Source organism: Bos javanicus, chromosome 8, assembly GCF_032452875.1.
Source record: "Bos javanicus breed banteng chromosome 8, ARS-OSU_banteng_1.0, whole genome shotgun sequence".
Taxonomy (NCBI): Eukaryota; Metazoa; Chordata; class Mammalia; order Artiodactyla; family Bovidae; genus Bos; species Bos javanicus.
In genome coordinates this window covers 96,130,859-96,149,067 of record NC_083875.1, presented here as the reverse complement: position 1 = coordinate 96,149,067, position 18,209 = coordinate 96,130,859, and the positions used below count along the sequence as shown (strand labels likewise).

Below are 18,209 nucleotides of genomic sequence, written 5' to 3'. Positions count from 1 at the left end.
ATAGTACACAAAAACTATTACTATGACAGTGTAGAACAGTACATCTATTTTAAAAATAAGAAGATAATGAAAAGAGTATATGCAAAAAAATTATATTTTCAGTAATCGTATCAGTGGTGGTATTCATATGATTACTCCAAAACTGTTATGTAATACGTGAATGATACAGAATAAATGGGCGGTGTTGAAATATCCTATCATGTCTTGTGTCCTTAAGGATCAAAATTCTTCATTTCAGTTCAGTTCAGTGGCTCAGTCGTCTGACTCTTTGCTACCCCATGGACTGCAGCACGCCAGGCCTCCCTGTCCATCACCAACTCACGGAGTTTACTCAAACTCGGGTCCATTGAGTCGGTGATGCCATCCAACTATCTCATCCTCTGTTGTCCCCTTCTCCTCCCGCCTTCTATCTTTCCTAGCATCAGGGTCTTTTCAAATGAGTCAATTCTTTGCATCAGATGGCCAAAGTTTTGTAGTTTCAACTTTAGCATCAGTCCTTCCAATGAATTTTCAGGACTGATCTCCTTTAGGATGGACTGCCTGGATCTCCTTGCTGTCCAAGGGACTCTCAAGAGTCTTCTCCAACACCGCAATTCAAAAGTATCAATTCTTTGGCGCTCAGCTTTCGTTATAGTCCAACTCTCACATCCATACATGACCACTGGAAAAACCATAGCTTTGACTAGACAGACCTTTGTTGACAAAGTAACGTCTCTGCTTTTTAATATGCTGTCTAGGTGCATCATAGCTTTTCTTCCAAGGAGCACGCATCTTTTAATTTCATGGCTGCAGTTACCATCTGCAGTGATTTTGGAGCCCAGAAAAATAGTCTCTTACTGTTTCCACTATTTCCCCTTATATTTGCCATGAAGTGACGGGACCAAATGCCATGATCGTTTTCTGAATATTGAGCTTTAAGCCAACTTTTCACTCTCCTCTTTCATTTTCACCAAGAGGCTCTTTAGTTCTTCTTCACTTTCTGCCATAAACGGTGGTGTCATCTGCATATCTGAGGTTACTGATATTTCTCCTGGCAATCTTGATTCCAGCTTGCGCTTCCTCCAGCCCAGCGTTTCTCATGATGTACTCTGCATATAAGTTAAATAAGCAGGGTGACAATATACAGCCTTGATGTACTCCTTTCCCTCTTTGGAACCAGTCTGTTGTTCCATGTCTAGTTCTAACTGTTGCTTCCTGACCTGCACACAGACTTCTCAAGAGGCAGGTCAGGTGATCTGGTATTCCCATCTCTTTTAAGAATTTTCCACAATTTGTGGTGACAGAAACAGTCAAAGGCTTTGGCACAGTCAATAAAGCAGAAATAGATGTTTTTCTGAAACTCTCTTGCTTTTTTGATGATCCAGCAGATGTTGGCAATTTGATCTCTGGTTCCTCTGCCTTTTTTAAAACCAGCTTGAACATCTGGAAGTTCACAGTTCAAGTACTGTTGAAGCTTGCTTTGGAGAATTTTGAGCATTGCTTTACTAGGATGTGAGATGAGTGCAACCGTGCAGTAGTTCGAGCATTCTTCAGCATTGCCTTTCTTGGGGACTGGAACGAAAACTGACCTTTTCCAGTCCTGTGGCCACTGCAGAGTTTTCCCAATTTGCTGACATATTGAGTGCAACACTTTCACAGCATCAGCTTTTAGGATTTGAAATACTTCAACTGGAATTCCATCACCTCCATTAGCTTTGTTCGTAGTGATGCTTCCAAAGGCCCACTTGACTTCACATTCCAGGATGTCTGGATCCTGGTGAGTGATCACACCATCCTGATTATCTGGTTCATGAAGATCTTTTTGGTACAGTTCTTCTGTGTATTCTTGCCACCTCTTCTTAATATCTTCTGCTTCTGTTAGGTCCATACCATTTCTGTCCTTTATCGAGCCCATCTTTGCATGAAATGTTCCCTTGGTATCTCTAATTTTCTTAAAGAGATCTCTAGTCTTTCCCATTCTATTGTTTTCCTCTATTTCTCTGCACTGATCGCTGAAGAAGGCTTTCTTACCTCTCCTTGCTATTCTTTGGAACTCTGCACTCAGATGGGTATATCTTTCCTTTTCTCCTTTGTTTTTTGCTTGTCTTCTTTTCACAGCTATTTGTAAGGCCTCCCTAGACTGCTTTTTTGCATTTCTTTTCTTGGGGATGGTCTTGATCCCTGTCTCCTATACAATGTCACCAACCTCCATCCATAGTTCATCAGGCAGTCTATCAGATCTAATCTCTTGAATCTATTTGTCACTTTCATTGTATAATCGTAAGGGATTTGATTTAGGTCATACCTGAATGGTCTATGGTTTTCCCTACTTTCTTCAATTTAAATTTGGCAATAAGGAGTTCATGATCTGAGCCTCAGTCAGCTCCCGGTCTCGTTTTTGTCTGACCGTACAGAGCTTCTCCATCTTTGACTGTAAAGAATATAATCAGTCTGATTCGGTACTGACCATCTGGTGATGTCCATGTGTAGACTCTTCTCTTATGTTGTTGGAAGAGGGTGTTTTCTATGACCAGTGCATTCTCTTAGCAAAACTCTATTAGCCTTTGCCCTGCTTCATTCTGTACTCTAAGGCCAAATCTGCCTGTTACTCCAGGTGTTTCTTGACTTCCTACTTCTGCATTCCAGTCCCCTATAATGAAAAGGACATCTTTTTTGTGTGTTAGTTCTAGAAGGTCTTATAGATCTCATAGAACCGTTCAACTTCAGCTTCTTCAGCATTACTGGTCGGGGCATAGACTTGTATTACCATGATACTGAATTCTTAATTCAAAATTCTTAGTGTAGAAGAAAGAAGATACATACGTAACAGAGAAAAGTTACATAAATTCTATGATCCTAAATTTCAGTTAGAAATATCAATGAACTCGTGAGTTATTTTATCCTTATTTTTCCTAGCTCTGTGCACTGAAAAGACCTAGACTACATAAATAGTTTGGAGAAGGCAATGGCAACCCACTCCAGTACTCTTGCCTGGAAAATCCCATGGACAGAGGAGCCTGGTGGGCTGCAGTCCATGGGGTCGCTAAGGGTCGGACATGACTGAGCTACTTCCCTTTCACTTTTCACTTCCATGCATTGGAGAAGGAAATGGCAACCTACTCCAGTGTTCTTGCCTGGAGAATCCCAGGGACGGGGAGCCTGGTGGGCTGCCGTCTCTGGGGTCGCACAGAGTCGGACACGACTGAAGCGACTTAGCAGCAGCAGCAGCAGTGTTCAGACTGTGACCTTGAAATACCTTTCCTCCTAAAAGGAACCAGAGTTTCCTACAGAAATCAGTTAATTCCAGAAGAACGTACAAGGTGAATCTTGTATTAATTAAGTAGCAAGGAAGCTAATCAAAGTCTTACAAGCCAATCTGAAGAAATTCCCACTAGTCAACAAAGCGTCAATTTGAGCTTTAATAATAAGAAAATTCTAATTTATTGAAACCCATAAAATACGCTTAATCCATGAGCTCATACTTACTTAAAAATTTTTTAAATTACAACAGCAACAACAAAAAAATACTGGTCACTTCTGAAGAACAGCAAGGGACCAATTCATAATCCTGAAAACTGTAAACAAAAGGCAAGAATCAAGTATTTATCCTTCCTTTCCTTTATGAACTATACAACTTGGGTAACCAAATAATGGATGATTAGTGGGAAGTATTTATTTATAATACTACTTCAATTAATATACAGAAGAAAAGACGGACTACTGCCATTTTGAAATTTTCAATTAGTTATCAGATGAAAGTCATTAAAAGAGTACTAACATCAATAAAAAAAGAAAGCTTAACACACATTTTGGTCTCTCATGGTCTTGTTAATTAAAGGGATCTAGGAGAAGGAAAATTCTGAAAGAGATGGAAATACCAGACCACCTGACCTGCCTCTTGAGAAATCTGTACGCAGGTCAGGAAGCAACAGTTAGAACTGGACATGGAACAACAAACTGGTTCCAAATAGGAAAAGGAGTACGTCAAGGCTGTATATTGTCACCCTGCTTATTTAACTTACATGCAGAGTACATCATGAGAAACCCTGGGCTGGAAGAAGCACAAGCTGAAATCAAGATTGCCAGGAGAAATATCAACAACCTCAGATATGCACATGACACCACCCCTATGGCAGAAAGTGAAGAGGAACTAAAAAGCCTCTTGATGAAAGTGAAAGTGGAGAGTAAAAAGTTGGCTTAAAGTTCAACATTCAGAAAACGAAGATTATGGCATTTGGTCCCATCACTTCATGGCAAATAGATGGGGAAACAGTGGAAACAGCGTCAGACTTTATTTTTTGGGGCTCCAAAATGACTGCAGATGGTGACTGCAGCCATGAAATTAAAAGACGCTTTACTCCTTGGAAGGAAAGTTATGACCAACCTAGATAGCATATTGAAAAGCAGAGACATTACTTTGCCAACAAAGGTCCGTCTAGTCAAGGCTATGGTTTTTCCTGTGGTCATGTATGGATGTGAGAGCTGGACTGTGAAGAAGGCTGAGCGCCGAAGAATTGATGCTTTTGAACTGTGGTGTTGGAGAAGTCTTGAGAGTCCCTTGGACTGCAAGGAGATCCAACCAGTCCGTTCTGAAGGCGATCAGCCCTGGGATTTCTTTGGAAGGAATGATGCTAAAGCTGAAACTCCAGTACTTTGGCCACCTCATGAGAAGAGTTGACTCATTGGAAAAGACTCTGATGCTGGGAGGAATTGGGGGCAGGAGAAGGGGACGACAGAGGATGAGATGGCTGGATGGCATCACTGACTCGATGGACATGAGTCTGAGTGAGCTCCGGGAGCTGGTGATGGACAGGGAGGCCTGGTGTGCTGCGATTCATGGGGTCGCAAAGAGTCAGACACGACTGAGCAACTGAACTGAACTGAACTGAGGAGAAGGGGACGACAGAGGATGAGATGGTTGGATGGCATCACCAACACAATGGACATAGGTTTGGGTGGACTCCAGGAGTTGGTGATGGACAGGGAGGCCTGGAGCCCTGCGGTTCATGGGGTTGCAAAGAGTCGGACCTGACTGAGCAACTGAACTGAACTGAATATGAATCTGCTCTGGATTCTGGATCAATCTGCCAATTATCAGGAAACACAGAGAATAGAAGAATATAATTATCTGCACCATGAGTATGCAATCAGCAAACTCACTAGTATAGAAAAGTCTACATTTCAAATAGCTCTGGTTCTTCATGAGATAACTATAAGGAAAAACGGAATGGAAGGAAAACTGATAAAATCAAACAGACTTAAGAGACATTAAAATTTTTAATGCGTGTAACTAAATTATAGTGTCTTGGAATGAATATCTGGATGATAAAATTTTGTATGCAAGGAAGTCATAAACATAAAAGTCAGGATAATGGTGTGCTATCATCTATTATTTGGTTACCTAGTTGTATACTTCATATAGGAAAGGAAGGATATACACTTGATTCTTGCTCTTTGTTTACAGTTTTCAGGATATGAATTGGTCCCCTGTTGTTCTCCAAAAGTTTCCAGTTCTTTTTGTTCCTGTTATTTAAAAAGAAATTTTAAGTAAGTAAGAGCTCATGGATTAAGCATATTTTATGGGTTTCAATAAACTGCCATTTTATTATTAAACCTCAAACTGTCCCTTCATTGACCAGGGGGAATTTCTTCAGATTGGCTCTTGAGACTGATTAGCTTCCTTGCTAGTTAATATAAGATTCACCTTGTACTTTCTTCTGGAAGAAAGAATCCAAATCAAATTCAGGTTAGATCCCTTTATTTAGCAAGACCATAAGAGACCCAAAATGTCTGATAAGCTTTTTTTTTTTGCTGACATTAGCACTCTTAATGACTTTCATCTGATAATTAATTGAGAATTTCAAAATGGAAATAGTCGGTCTTTTCTTCTTTTATTATTTATGGTGGAAAGGGAGTAGTGATTGGAATGTGACACCCAGAAGGAACTTCTGGGACAGATGACAAAGTTCTTTATTTCTGGACTTGGGTCATGGTTTCAAGGATATACCTAGCAATAATTCATTGGGTGATATACTTGGATTTCTGAATTTTTACTTTATAATAAAATATTTTTATAAGACGACAAAGGATGAGATGATTGGATGGCATCACCGACTCAATGGATACAAGTTTGAGTAAACTCCAGATGGTCAGGGAGGCCTGGCATGCTGCAGTTCATGGGGTCACAAAGAGTCAGACATGACTGAGCAACTGAACTGAACTGAATATTTTTTTAATGTAAATGATGGATATAAAAGTTTTTATTGTGTCATTATTCTTTGTCCTCTGCATATATTATAAATATTCCTTTGCACCTACTCAATATTAACTGAAACTTTTAAATTAAAAAACACATATTGTTTATAATGAAAGTTCTTCTTGGTTAAGATTATGCTAATTTGAAATTGAGACCCTGTCATTTATCAATATATCAAGCATCAATTTCCTCTTATATTAAATGGGAATAATAAAAGATTTCAAGTTAACAACTAAATACTATACTATTAGTTAACTACAAAAAATACATTTATTTTCCATTTCTAACATATCTTAATTTCAGCCAAGAAAGTATATATTTATAGACAAGCAATTTTATTTCATTTAATGAACCACTAATCAAGATCTGTAATTTCTTGCCACTCAATTACAGAACTCCCATGTAACACAAGCAGTCCATTCCTTTAGCAATGTACTTACTGAGACTGGAACAGTAGTACTTGGCACACAATCAACAAAACAAAGGCCCTGCTCTGATAGGCTGCTATTCTAGTGGAGTGAGACAAACCATCATAAAAAGAAATAAACAGACAACACACCAGACAGTAATAAATCTAGGAAGGAAAAAAAAGAAGTATGATGAGATAGTCATGGGAGAGGAGGTATGTTTTTTAGAGAAGACCTCTCCAAAAAAAGAAAATACGAGCCTCCTGGGAAAAGAACATCACAGAGAAAAGAGAGCAAGCACAAGGGCACTGAGATAGAGCAATATCTTTGTGTTCAAAAAAATGGCAAAGCCAACATGACTAGAGCAGACTGAGCAAGAATAGACTAGAAAGACATTACAACACAGAGTGGAAAGGAAGATTTTACAGTCTTACAGGGTACGCTAAGAGTTTTGAATTTTGCTCTTAATAAGATAAGAAAATACTGATCAGAGATGTAATATGTTCTAATAAATTATTTTTAAATAATCACTTTTATCTACTATGTCGAAAAGAGTTGGATACGACAGCAACTAAACAGCAGCAAAAATAAAGACAAGACTCAGGGGGGATAATGGAAGAAGCAGCTAGACCACTTAGGAAGCTACTGCAACTGTCCAGGCAATAGTGGTAGTTAGTATACAGGAGTAGAAGTGAAAGTGATGAAAAGTGTCAGAGTCTGGATATCCTACTTTCATATAGTTTCAGCATCGAGACACATTAAAAAAAAAATTCTCCAAAGTGTTAATATCCTCTTAAAACATAGCTATAGAAATAAAAGTCCTTGAGAAAGTGTTTTAAAACACACAGTAACTGGATGGTTATACTTTAAGAAATAGTTAAGCAAATAAATGAGAGACAGTGGTTATTAAGTGTCAAGGCTCTATAGGCAAGCTTCCTGGTTTTGATCCTAGCTCAATCACTTACTAAACATGAAAATAACAGCAAAGTTTCTCTATGCCTCAGTTTTCTCATTTTTCAAATGGAAATAATAGGAGCTACTTCATTAGACCCTTGTGATATGACAATGAATATAAAGAATTTTAGCTGACACATGGTAACAGCTCAATATGTATTTGCTATCAAACTTACTGTTCTACTCCAAACAGTTTCTATGGCTACAGGTTCCCACTATTTTTCCCATTGCTACCACTATTTATAATATCCCCTTTTATAATTGGTTACATATTTAAATGGAGAAGGAAATGGCAATCCACTCCGGTATTCTCGCCTAGGAAATCCCATGGACAAAGTCTGAGACTAGTGGGCTACAGTTCATGGGGTCGCAAAGAGTCAGGCATGACTTAGCAACTGAGCACATATTTAAAATTATCACAATAGGGACTTCCCCAGTGGTCCAGTGGTTAAAAATCTGCCTTGCAATACAGGGGAGGTAGTTCTATCCCTGGTCAGGGAACTAAGATCCCCAGTGGTCCAGTGGTTAAAAATCTGCCTTGCAATACAGGGGAGGTAGTTCTATCCCTGGTCAGGGAACTAAGATCCCACAAGCCATGGAGTAACTGAAGCCCCTGTGTCAAAACTACAGAAGACCAACTGCCACAACTAAAGAATCCATGTGCCACAACAAAAAGCTCCCACAAGATGCAATGAAGATCTCTCATGCTGCAACTAAGACCCAATTCAGCCAAATAAATAGTTTTTAAAAATTAAAAAAAAATTATCACAATAAAAATTAACTTCAAATGTTCCTAATGTTACATATTTCATTGATTTGATTTTTAATCAAAAGTTTCTCCTTTAGGTTTAACAAAGCTCTCTGATTGGTATTATACTTTTTTTTAACTTGGAAGATCACTCCTCTTAAAGTCAACTGAAGTTGAATTTGCAAGAATCCAAAGCAATTCCTATTAACATTTTTTTCTTCACTTCAAAAAAAAAGTAATGTTAAATTTCATAAGGCTCTGAAAAATCAGAGTATGACAAGAACAATTAACAGAAATATCATAATCACTTGGACTTTTTGTGTAGTTGGTCACACTCTTGATTATTAAGTTGTATAACCATGAGCATAGGTTAGGTTCACAAGATCAACTGTTGGGGGTCCAATATTTGATGTCCTTTCATACTTGAAATGCTTCCACTAAAGACACATAAGAAAATGGTAACAATACCTACCTCTGAGAGAGAATAGGGGAGAAGGGTGAGAAAGAGATATATTTTGCATTTAAAACCTTTGGCATAATTTGGGTGCCTTCCCTTGCAAATGTATTAACTTCTAAGAACATAAAATATTTTTTAAAGAAAAAAATACCATTTATTAACAATTTACAGAACAATTTTTTAAATAGTTCACCACAATGACAGCTTACCAGATTGAAGATGCCAGTAATATATTAGTGTTGTTTGCAAGAAACCTAAGTGGAGGCTCTGCAAGCAGTACACAGGATAAAATTCCTCCACCAAAGCAGTGGAGCATAGCAGTAAACCAGCTTGACAGAGGATTCTTCCACGCCAGCGCTGCTGCTCCTGAAATGATAAAGTAAATGTTTGAGATACTGTACACTAAACAAGTCCTGAGGTACCAGTGGCACTAAAGAAACACACTTCTTAATTTCATAATTTTCTAGAACTTACTATTACTCATAAGTATGACAATCATGATCATCATAAACTGTATCTCCTGTTCTTTAAATCAACACTGGAAACTTTTGTTAAGACATGGGTGATGTGGGGCATCTTTAAAATACCCTCTTTAGGATCTTATTGGACTTACCTGGTGGCTCAGATGGTAAAGTGACTGCCTACAATGAGGGACACCCAGGTTCAGTCCCTGGGTCAGGAAGATCTCCTGGAGAAGGCAATGGCAACCCGCTCCAGTATTCTTTCCTGGAAAATCCCATGGACGGAGGAGCCTGGTAGGCTGCAGTCCATGGGGTCGCAAATAGTCGGACATGACTGAGCGACTTCACTTCAGGACCTTACTGCCAGTTTCCTAGTAGTACATTATTATACAGACAATCTCCCCATCTACTGTCTCCTTTCATTTCCAAACCTACTGTAAGTACGTCAGTTAATATGTCCAAGTGATATATTAAGAAAAATTTATAATCTTAAGTACTTTAGAAAATAAAGCTGGAAGACTAAAGTTTCAATATGACAGACTTGAAACAGAATGACAAAATAAACTCAGAGGTGAAAGGCTGATGAGAAATAGGTATTTACGTCATCTCAAATGTCTCCTAACAGATTATTTATTACAGAGAGAAATAGTAACTTTAGACTGGGCAAACCTTACAGACATCACTATAAACAGACAATTTCAAGTGATCTCTGATACTATGCACTAAGGACACATCATTGCTACTGTAGTATTTCTACTATACCACAAATGTATAACCTCAACTAGTTTAACTATACAAACTCAAATTGAGGGCTATTCTAAAAAAAAAAAAACTAACAAACACTTGGCCTATATTTTAACAACATAAAGGTCAAAGAACACACACACAAAAAAGGCTGATTAAATGTTTCAGATTAAATGACATTAAAGAGACAACCAAATGCAATGCAATTCATTTCCCTAGATCATATTTCAGAATGAGAAAGAACATTTATAAAAGAACTTTATGGACAACAAATTGATAAAATTTAAACATGGACTGTGGCTTTAATAATAGTATTGTATCACTGTTAAACTTCCTGATTTTGATAACTGTATTGTGACTCTTAAAATCAACACACTTAAGTAGTCAAAAGTAACTGGGCAAAATGCCTCCAATTCACACTCAAGTGGTTCTGCAAAAATACTCTACAGAGATAAAAACATTCAGAGAAATGGTAAGGTACAAACTTTTAGTCATACGTGAATAAGTTTTGGGATCTAATGTACAGCATAATGACTGTAGTTAATAATACTAAATAATACTATACTATATCCTTGAAATTTGCTAAAAGAGTCGATTTTAAGTGTTGTCACCACACATACACACACACACACAAACACTCAAAAGGTAACTATGTGAGATGATAAACGTGTTAATCACTTCACTGTGGTACTTCACAATGTGCTTCTGCTGCTGCTGCTAAGTCGCATCAGTCGTGTCCGACTCTGTGTGACCCCATAGACGGCAGCCCACCAGGCTCCCCCATCCCTGGGATTCTCCGGGCAAGAACACTGGAGTGGGTTGCCATTTCCTTCTCCAATGCATGAAAGTGAAAAGTGAAAGTGAAGTTGCTCAGTCGTGCCCGACTCTTAGCGACCCCATGGACTGCAGCCTACCAGGCTCCTCTGTCCATGGGATTTTCCAGGCAAGAATACTGGAGTGGGTTGCCATTGCCTTCTCCACACAATGTACTATGTATATCAAATCATCACATTGTACACTTTAAATATATATAATTTTGTCAATTATAGGTCAATAAAGCTGGGGGGAAAATTAAATAAATGGGGCTAAATGTCAGTTGGTGATTCTGGGTAAAGTACATGGGAGTTCCTTGACCTAGTCCAGCAACTTTCTATAAGCAAAATTATTACAGGAAACAGTACAAAAAAATTTTTTTTACCTGGCCAGAAAAATAGAAGCAAATTATAAAAATGAAAATAGAAATTAAATTGATGCTAGAGACAGGCAAACAATAAAGCCAACCCAAAGCTCTTCTTGGAAAAGACAAATAAAACAGAATATTGTTCAGTAAGTCTGAAAAATGGGTGTGGAGAGGGGACGGAATGAAAATAATGTATAATATTAGAAGCAAAAAATGGAAATAATTTGAGATTTTATTATAAGAAAACATTTAATCTAATAAAGGTGAACATATAGTTGAAATGGAAATTGAAATGGACAATTTTCCTAAAAAACTGTATATTGCAAAATCCCCTTGAGGATAGGTAGAAACTTGAACACACAAATAACTATGAAAAAAAATTACAGGGTAGTCCAAGATCTATCCTAGGAAAGGTGTTAGACCCAGATAAACTAATGGACAAATACCAAATAATTTCTTATTACTCATTTTTATATTATATAACCATTATAGAGTTTAGAAAAACTTAAATTATTCTGTGAAACAACATAACTCCAACATAAAAAAACTGTAAAGAAAAATAAAGAAGAGAGACTGAGAGAGGAAGGAGGATGGGAGTCAGGAAAAAGGGAGGAGGGAAAAGCAGGAGGGAAGAAAAAAAAGACGACAACGACACTGTAAGTCACACTATAATTTTAACTTATACAGTACACAAATATATCCATAACAAATTAAAATTAGTAGTTTTTCAAAAGGATCACAAATCATAACCAGGTAGATTTTTATCCAAAGAATTTAAGGAAGGTTTAACACAAATTCATTAAAATCATTCACTATACTAACAAATTAATATGATCACTCCTTTAGACAGACATTAAAAAATCACTTGATGAAAATTTTAACATTCATTTTTTTTTAATCTAGTAATCTAAGAACAGGGGGGGGGAAAAAGCCATGAAGAAAAAGATTTATAAGTTTGACACCATCAAAATTTAAAACTTCTGAACTTCCTGGTGGTCCAGTGGTTACGACTCTACCCGCCAATGCACGGGACATGGGTTCAATCCCTGGTCGACAAAGATTCTACATGTCACAGGGCAACTAAGCCCGTGCGCCACAACTACTGAGCCAATGAGACCCAGAGCCCATACTCTGCAAAAAGCACCACCTCAATGAGAAGCTCGTGCACCACACGTAGATAGCCCCCACTCACTGCAACGACAGAAAACCCACACCCATCAAGGAAGACCCAGCACAGTCATAAATAAATAAAAACAACTTGTTAAAAAAATTTTTTAACCTCTATATAACAAAACATTAGGATAAAATATTTTTTAACCAATAAGGCAAATTCCAGAGTCCCCACAGAGCCTGAGAGAGAACTGTGAGTGTCTCCTGTGGAGGTACAAGTCAGCAGTGGAGTGCCGCAGGGGCAGGGGCTCTGAGTGCAACAGACCTGGGTAGGCATAAGCCCTCTTGGAGGAGGTCGCCATTACCACCACCATGGAGCCGCCGGAACTTACACAGGACTGGGAAATAAACTCTTGGTGGACACAAACAAAACCTGGTGTGCACCAGGACCCAGGAGAAAGGATCAGTGGCCCCACCAGAGACCGACCCAGATTTGCCTATAAGTGTCCAGGAGTCTCCGGCAGAGGCGTGGGTTGGTGGTAGCCTGCTGCAGGGCTGAAGGCACTAAGTGTAGTAGTGCATGCACGGGATCTTTTGAAAGAGGTCACCATTATCTTCATTACCCCCACCATAGTTACAGTTCAGTTCAGTTCAGTCACTCAGTCGTGTCCGACTCTTTGTGACCCCATGAATTGCAGCACGCCAGGCCTCCCTGTCCATCACCAACTCCCAGAGTTTACTCAAACTCATGTCCATTGAGTCGGTGATGCCATCCAGCCATCTCATCCTCTGTCGTCCCCTTCTCCTCCTGCCCCCATTCCCTCCCACAATCAGGGTCTTTTCCAATGAGTCAACTCTTCGCATGAGGTGGCCAAAGTACTAGAGTTTCAGCTTTAGCATCAGTCCTTCCAATGAACACCCAGGACTGATCTCCTTTAGAATAGACTGGTTGGATAGACTGCAAGATCTCCTTGCAGTCCAAGGGACCCTCAAGAGTCTTCTCCAACACCACAGATCAAAAGTATCAATTCTTCGGTGCTCAGCTTTCTCACATCCATACATGACCACTGGAAAAACCATAGCCTTGACTAGATGGACCTTTGTTGGCAAAGTAATGTCTCTGCTTTTCAATATGCTATCTAGGTTGGTCATAACTTTCCTTCCAAGGAGTAAGCGTCTTTTAATTTCATGGCCGCAGTCACCATCTGCAGTGATTCTGGAGCCCAGAAAAATAAAGTCTGACACTGTTTCTACTGTTTCCCCATCTATTTCCCATGAAGTGATGTGACCAGATGCCATGATCTTAGTTTTCTGAATGTTGAGCTTTAAGCCAACTTTTTCACTCTCCACTTTCACTTTCATCAAGAGGCTTTTTAGTTCCTCTTCACTTTTTGCCATAAGGGTGGTGTCATCTGCATATCGGAGGTTATTGACATTTCTCCCGGCAATCTTGATTCCAGCTTGTGCTTCCTCCAGCCCAGCGTTTCTCATGATGTACTCTGCATAGAAGTTAAATAAGCAGGGTGACAATATATAGCCTTGACGTACTCCTTTCCCTATTTGGAACCAGTCTGTTGTTCCATGTCCTATTCTAACTGTTGCTTCCTGACCTGCATACAGGTTTCCCAAGAAGCAGGTCAGGTGGTCTAGTATTCCCATCTCTTTCAGAATTTTCCACAGTTTATTGGGATCCACACAGCCAAAGGCTTTGGCATAGTCAATAAAGCAGAAATAGATGTTTTTCTGGAACTCTCTTGCTTTTTCCATGATCCAGTGGATGCTGGCAATTTGATCTCTGGTTCCTCTGTCTTTTCTAAAACCAGCTTGAACATCTGGAAGTTCACAGTTCACGTACTGCTGAAGCCTGGCTTGGAGAATTTTGAGCACTACTTTACTAGCATGTGAGATGAGTGCAATTGTGTGGTAGTTTGAGCATTCTTTGGCATTACCTTTCTTTGGGATTGGAATGAAAACGGACTTTTTCTAGTTCTGTGGCCACTGCTAAGTTTTCCAAATTTGCTGACATATTGAGTGCAGCACTTTCACAGCATCATCGTTTTCCAGGGGATCTTCACAACCCAGGGAGTGAACCCAGGTCTCCTTCATTGCAGGCAGATTCTTTACTAGCTGAGTCACCAGGGAAACCCAATAAGATACCCAGGAAAACATAAAAAATAAATGAAAAAAAAAAAAAAAACCCTATACTATTAGTCAAAACTAAAGGGGTAATACCAACCTTCTCCAAAAGGACTTATGGCAGCATGCTGCACCTCCCAGGACTGCTGCTGCCAGTGCCTCTGACTTCACAGTAGGCCGCTGTCAACCCAAGCCTCTGCCAGACACTCCCAAATACTTACAGCAGAAGATGAGTGCATGTCCTTCTACATCGCCCTCATGCTAACCAAAATGATCACGTGGATCACAGTTTTGTGTAACTCAAAGGGAATATTTCATGCAAAGATGGAAACACCAAAGGACAGAAACAGTATGGACCTAACAGAAGCAAAAGAAAGATATTAAGAAAAGGTGGCAAGAATACACAGAAGAACTGTACAGTAAAGGTCTTAATGACCCAGATAACCACAATGGTGTGATCACTCACCTAGAGCCAGACATCCTGGAGTGTGAAGTCAAGTGGGCCTCAAGAAGCATTACTAAGACAAAGCTAGTGGAGATGATGGAATTCCAGGTGAGCTATTTCTAATTCTAAAAGATAATGTTGTTAAAGTGCTGTACTCAATTCATCAGCAAATTTGGAAAACTCAGCAGAGGCCACAGGACTGGAAAAGGTCAGTTTTTATTCCAATCCCAAAGAAAGACAATGCCAAAGAATGTTCAAACTACGACACAATTGCACTCATCTCACACGCTAGTGTGTATTCTATACTTTTTATATGTTCACAAGTACTAGTACTAGACTATAACATTTTTACACCAGGTGGAATACTGTATCAGTGTCCAGTTAGTCCAGTGGTCCTTAAAGATTTTGGTCTCAGGACTCCTCTGCGCTAAGTCGCTTCAGTTGTGTCCGACTCTATGCGATCCCATGGACTGCAGCCCACCAGGCTCCTCCGTCCATGGGATTTTCCAGGCAAGAGCACTGGAGTGGGGTGCCATTGCCTTGTCTGCAGAACTCCTCTACAGCCCCCCAAAATAGTGAGTAGATGAATGGTTGCCAGGGGTTTGGGGAGGGCTGACTATAAAGGGGTAGGAAGGAATATGGGATGGATGATGAAATTGTTCTATATCTTGACTGTGATGGTAGGTACATTACTGTATGTTTGTCTAAAATAATAGAATTTTATATTTAAAGGAGTGAATATATGTAAATTAAACTTTCCAAAAGTCTGACTCAAAAAAAAAAAATTCTTGAAGATCCCAAAGAGCTTCTGTTTATTTGAGCTATCAATATCTAGCATATTAGAAATTATAAATGAGAAAAATCAGGGATTCCCTGGTTGCTCAGCGGTGAAGAATTTGGTTGCCAATCCAGGAAACACAGGTTGATCCCTGATCGGGGAAGATCCCACATGCTGCAGAGCATCTAAGCCCATTTGCCACAACTATTGAAACTGTGCTCTAGAGCCTGGGAGCCACAACTACTGAGGCCCTTGTACGCTACATACAGCCTGTGCTCTGCAACGAGAACAGAGAAACCCATAAGCTCATGCAGCAACAAAGACCAAGCACACCCAAAAATAAATAAATAAAACTATCAAAAAAAATTTTAAATGAGAAAATCTTTAGTTTTTATGTATTCATTTTTTAAATAATAAATGCAGTGGATGTTAACAAATAATGTATTCTTCATGAAAAATAACTATTTTCCAAAGCAAAAAATATATAAGTGAGAAAAGTCACATTTTTTGAGTCAATCTCTTTAATGTCTGCCTTCAAATAGGAAACAGCTGGATTCTCATACCTGCTTCTGCATTCAACCTGTTACAGTATGACAGGTCATTTGGCCTCCGGAAAACTCCACTGTACACTTGTAAGAAAATGAGTGTGACAAGACAACACGTGCATATTATTACAAAAATAATTTTCAGCTGGAAATGTCAGGAACCCCAGGGCTCCTGGACCATACTTGGAGAACCTTTGATCTAACCTATACAAGAAAATATCAAGTATTAAATATGGTAAAGTGATAAAATATATTTATTTTCAAATCAAGTAAAGTGTCTCTTATGATTATCCATTCCAATTTAATACACTAATATTCCCTTCATCCAGGTCAAAACTTCTATCAAACAATGATTTAGACTGAGCTACCAATCTCAATTTAAATTAAAAACATTTCAGAGGTCCATGAGTTTAAAAAAAAAAAAAACCACCAGAGACTTCCCTAGTGATCCAGTGGTTAGGACTCCAGGCTTCAAAATGCAGGGGGTGCGGGTTCCATTCCTGGTTGGGGAACTAAGGTCCCACATGCCATCCTGGTTCAGCCAAAAATTTAAAAATTAATTTTAAAATGTTTTAAAAAGAAAAATCATACCATAAGAGGCACAGCATCATCCTCGAGCCTTCACTCACTGACTGTAGGACAAGGCACATCAAAGGCAGCATGAACATGGAGAGAGTAAGGCAAAGAAAACACCTGACCTCAGGTAAAAAGAAGAGAGCACAAAACGAAAAGGCAGGCAGAACAACTGCAAAAGTCAAGCAATACAGGAGCAAACATATCCTGAAGGAAAAACACAAGAAAAAATAAACACTGCTCCCTGTATGCACACTTAAAGGAACTCAAAACTCTGTTTTAAGAACACATCCCCATTCTACTGGCAGTGAAACTACACCAAACGGCTCTTCTTGTGCAATGTCACTCATATGACCCCCAATGGGAATCCACTCTCCTCTCAGCAATCTGTGTCTAACATGCTAAGCAAGGTGGGAGACCTGTGCGTTACGAGGAATGTAGAGGGTGCCTACTTGAGGCTTTTTCAGTGTTTACATAACTTTCACAACCGGAGAGCAGTCCAGAACCAGTTACTAGTCCAAGCGACGAAGTCAGACCTGCTGTCTGCTCGGTTCCCAGGTCCTTTTAAAATACTTCCCAAGGAAGAGGGGGCACCGCCAGGAGACGGCGCCACCCCAGGGCGAACAAGGGCAGTCCTGAACTGCCAAAAGTGGCTGCGGCCGCCCTGTCACCTGTCCTGGCAGTCCCTCCCGCGGCAGTGGGACGGCCCCGCACTCTCCCCCGTAACTCCTTTGGCGGGGTCCGGGGCCACCTTCCTCAGCGGCCTCAGTTGCCCCTTCTATACGGCGGTCGGACGGGCCCCCTCTCCCCTGCGCCCCTCTAGCTTGACTACAGGACTCCCGGCGCGAGGCAGCTCGGCCGCTCACCCAGCTCAGGCCGTCCCCGCGGTGAGTGGTCCCTGAGGGGGACGATCCTCGGCGCCCAACACTCACCCGGCTGATGCTTCAACGCCATCACCGACACCAGGTAGTGGGCGATATCAAAAAAGGGGAACATGGAAGTGCGAGAAAAGGCAAGAGTCAGCTCATTCCACGGAGACTCCATCGCGACTACCGACCGCCGCAGCCGAAGCAGCCGCGGAGACGGGTTCCTGGCGTGCGCGGCGAGGGGTTGGGGGAGGAGACGGCCGCGGCCGCGCGCTCCTCGACGCGCCTCCGGGAGCCCTGCGCGTGCGCCCTGGCTCGGGAGGCTGGCGCGCGGAGGGGCGGGGCCGCGTGTCTCGGGAGCCTCGGGCGCGCGGGCGGTTGGCGGGTGAGCGGCGTGAGCCGGCTGCCGCCGCCACAGCCGAACCTTGTTCTCCTAATAAGGGTCCAGCATCTTCTCGGTGCAGGGGGTTGTACCAGATCTGGAGAATGGGCAGATGAATGCAACATAAGTAATGAATAAAAAATGTTTTATTTCTGTTAGCATTTAATTCGTTTGTTATTTTTAAAACG

The 18,209-nt window shown here is 40.4% G+C and overlaps 1 protein-coding gene across 1 annotated transcript in view; it reads right to left on the bottom strand.

Annotated features, from left to right (window-relative positions):
• The window catches only part of TMEM38B (transmembrane protein 38B), a 61,164-nt gene extending 43,232 nt beyond the window's left edge, over positions 1 to 17,932 (bottom strand). Inside the window, exons 1-2 of the mRNA XM_061426407.1 lie at positions 17,706 to 17,932; positions 9,011 to 9,167 (exon numbers count right to left, since the gene is read on the bottom strand). Of these exons, the coding sequence (XP_061282391.1) occupies positions 9,011 to 9,167; positions 17,706 to 17,817 (269 nt within the window). The 5' untranslated portion in view covers positions 17,818 to 17,932. The remainder of the gene's footprint in view (positions 1 to 9,010; positions 9,168 to 17,705) is intronic.
• Between the last annotated feature and the right edge of the window lie 277 nt (positions 17,933 to 18,209).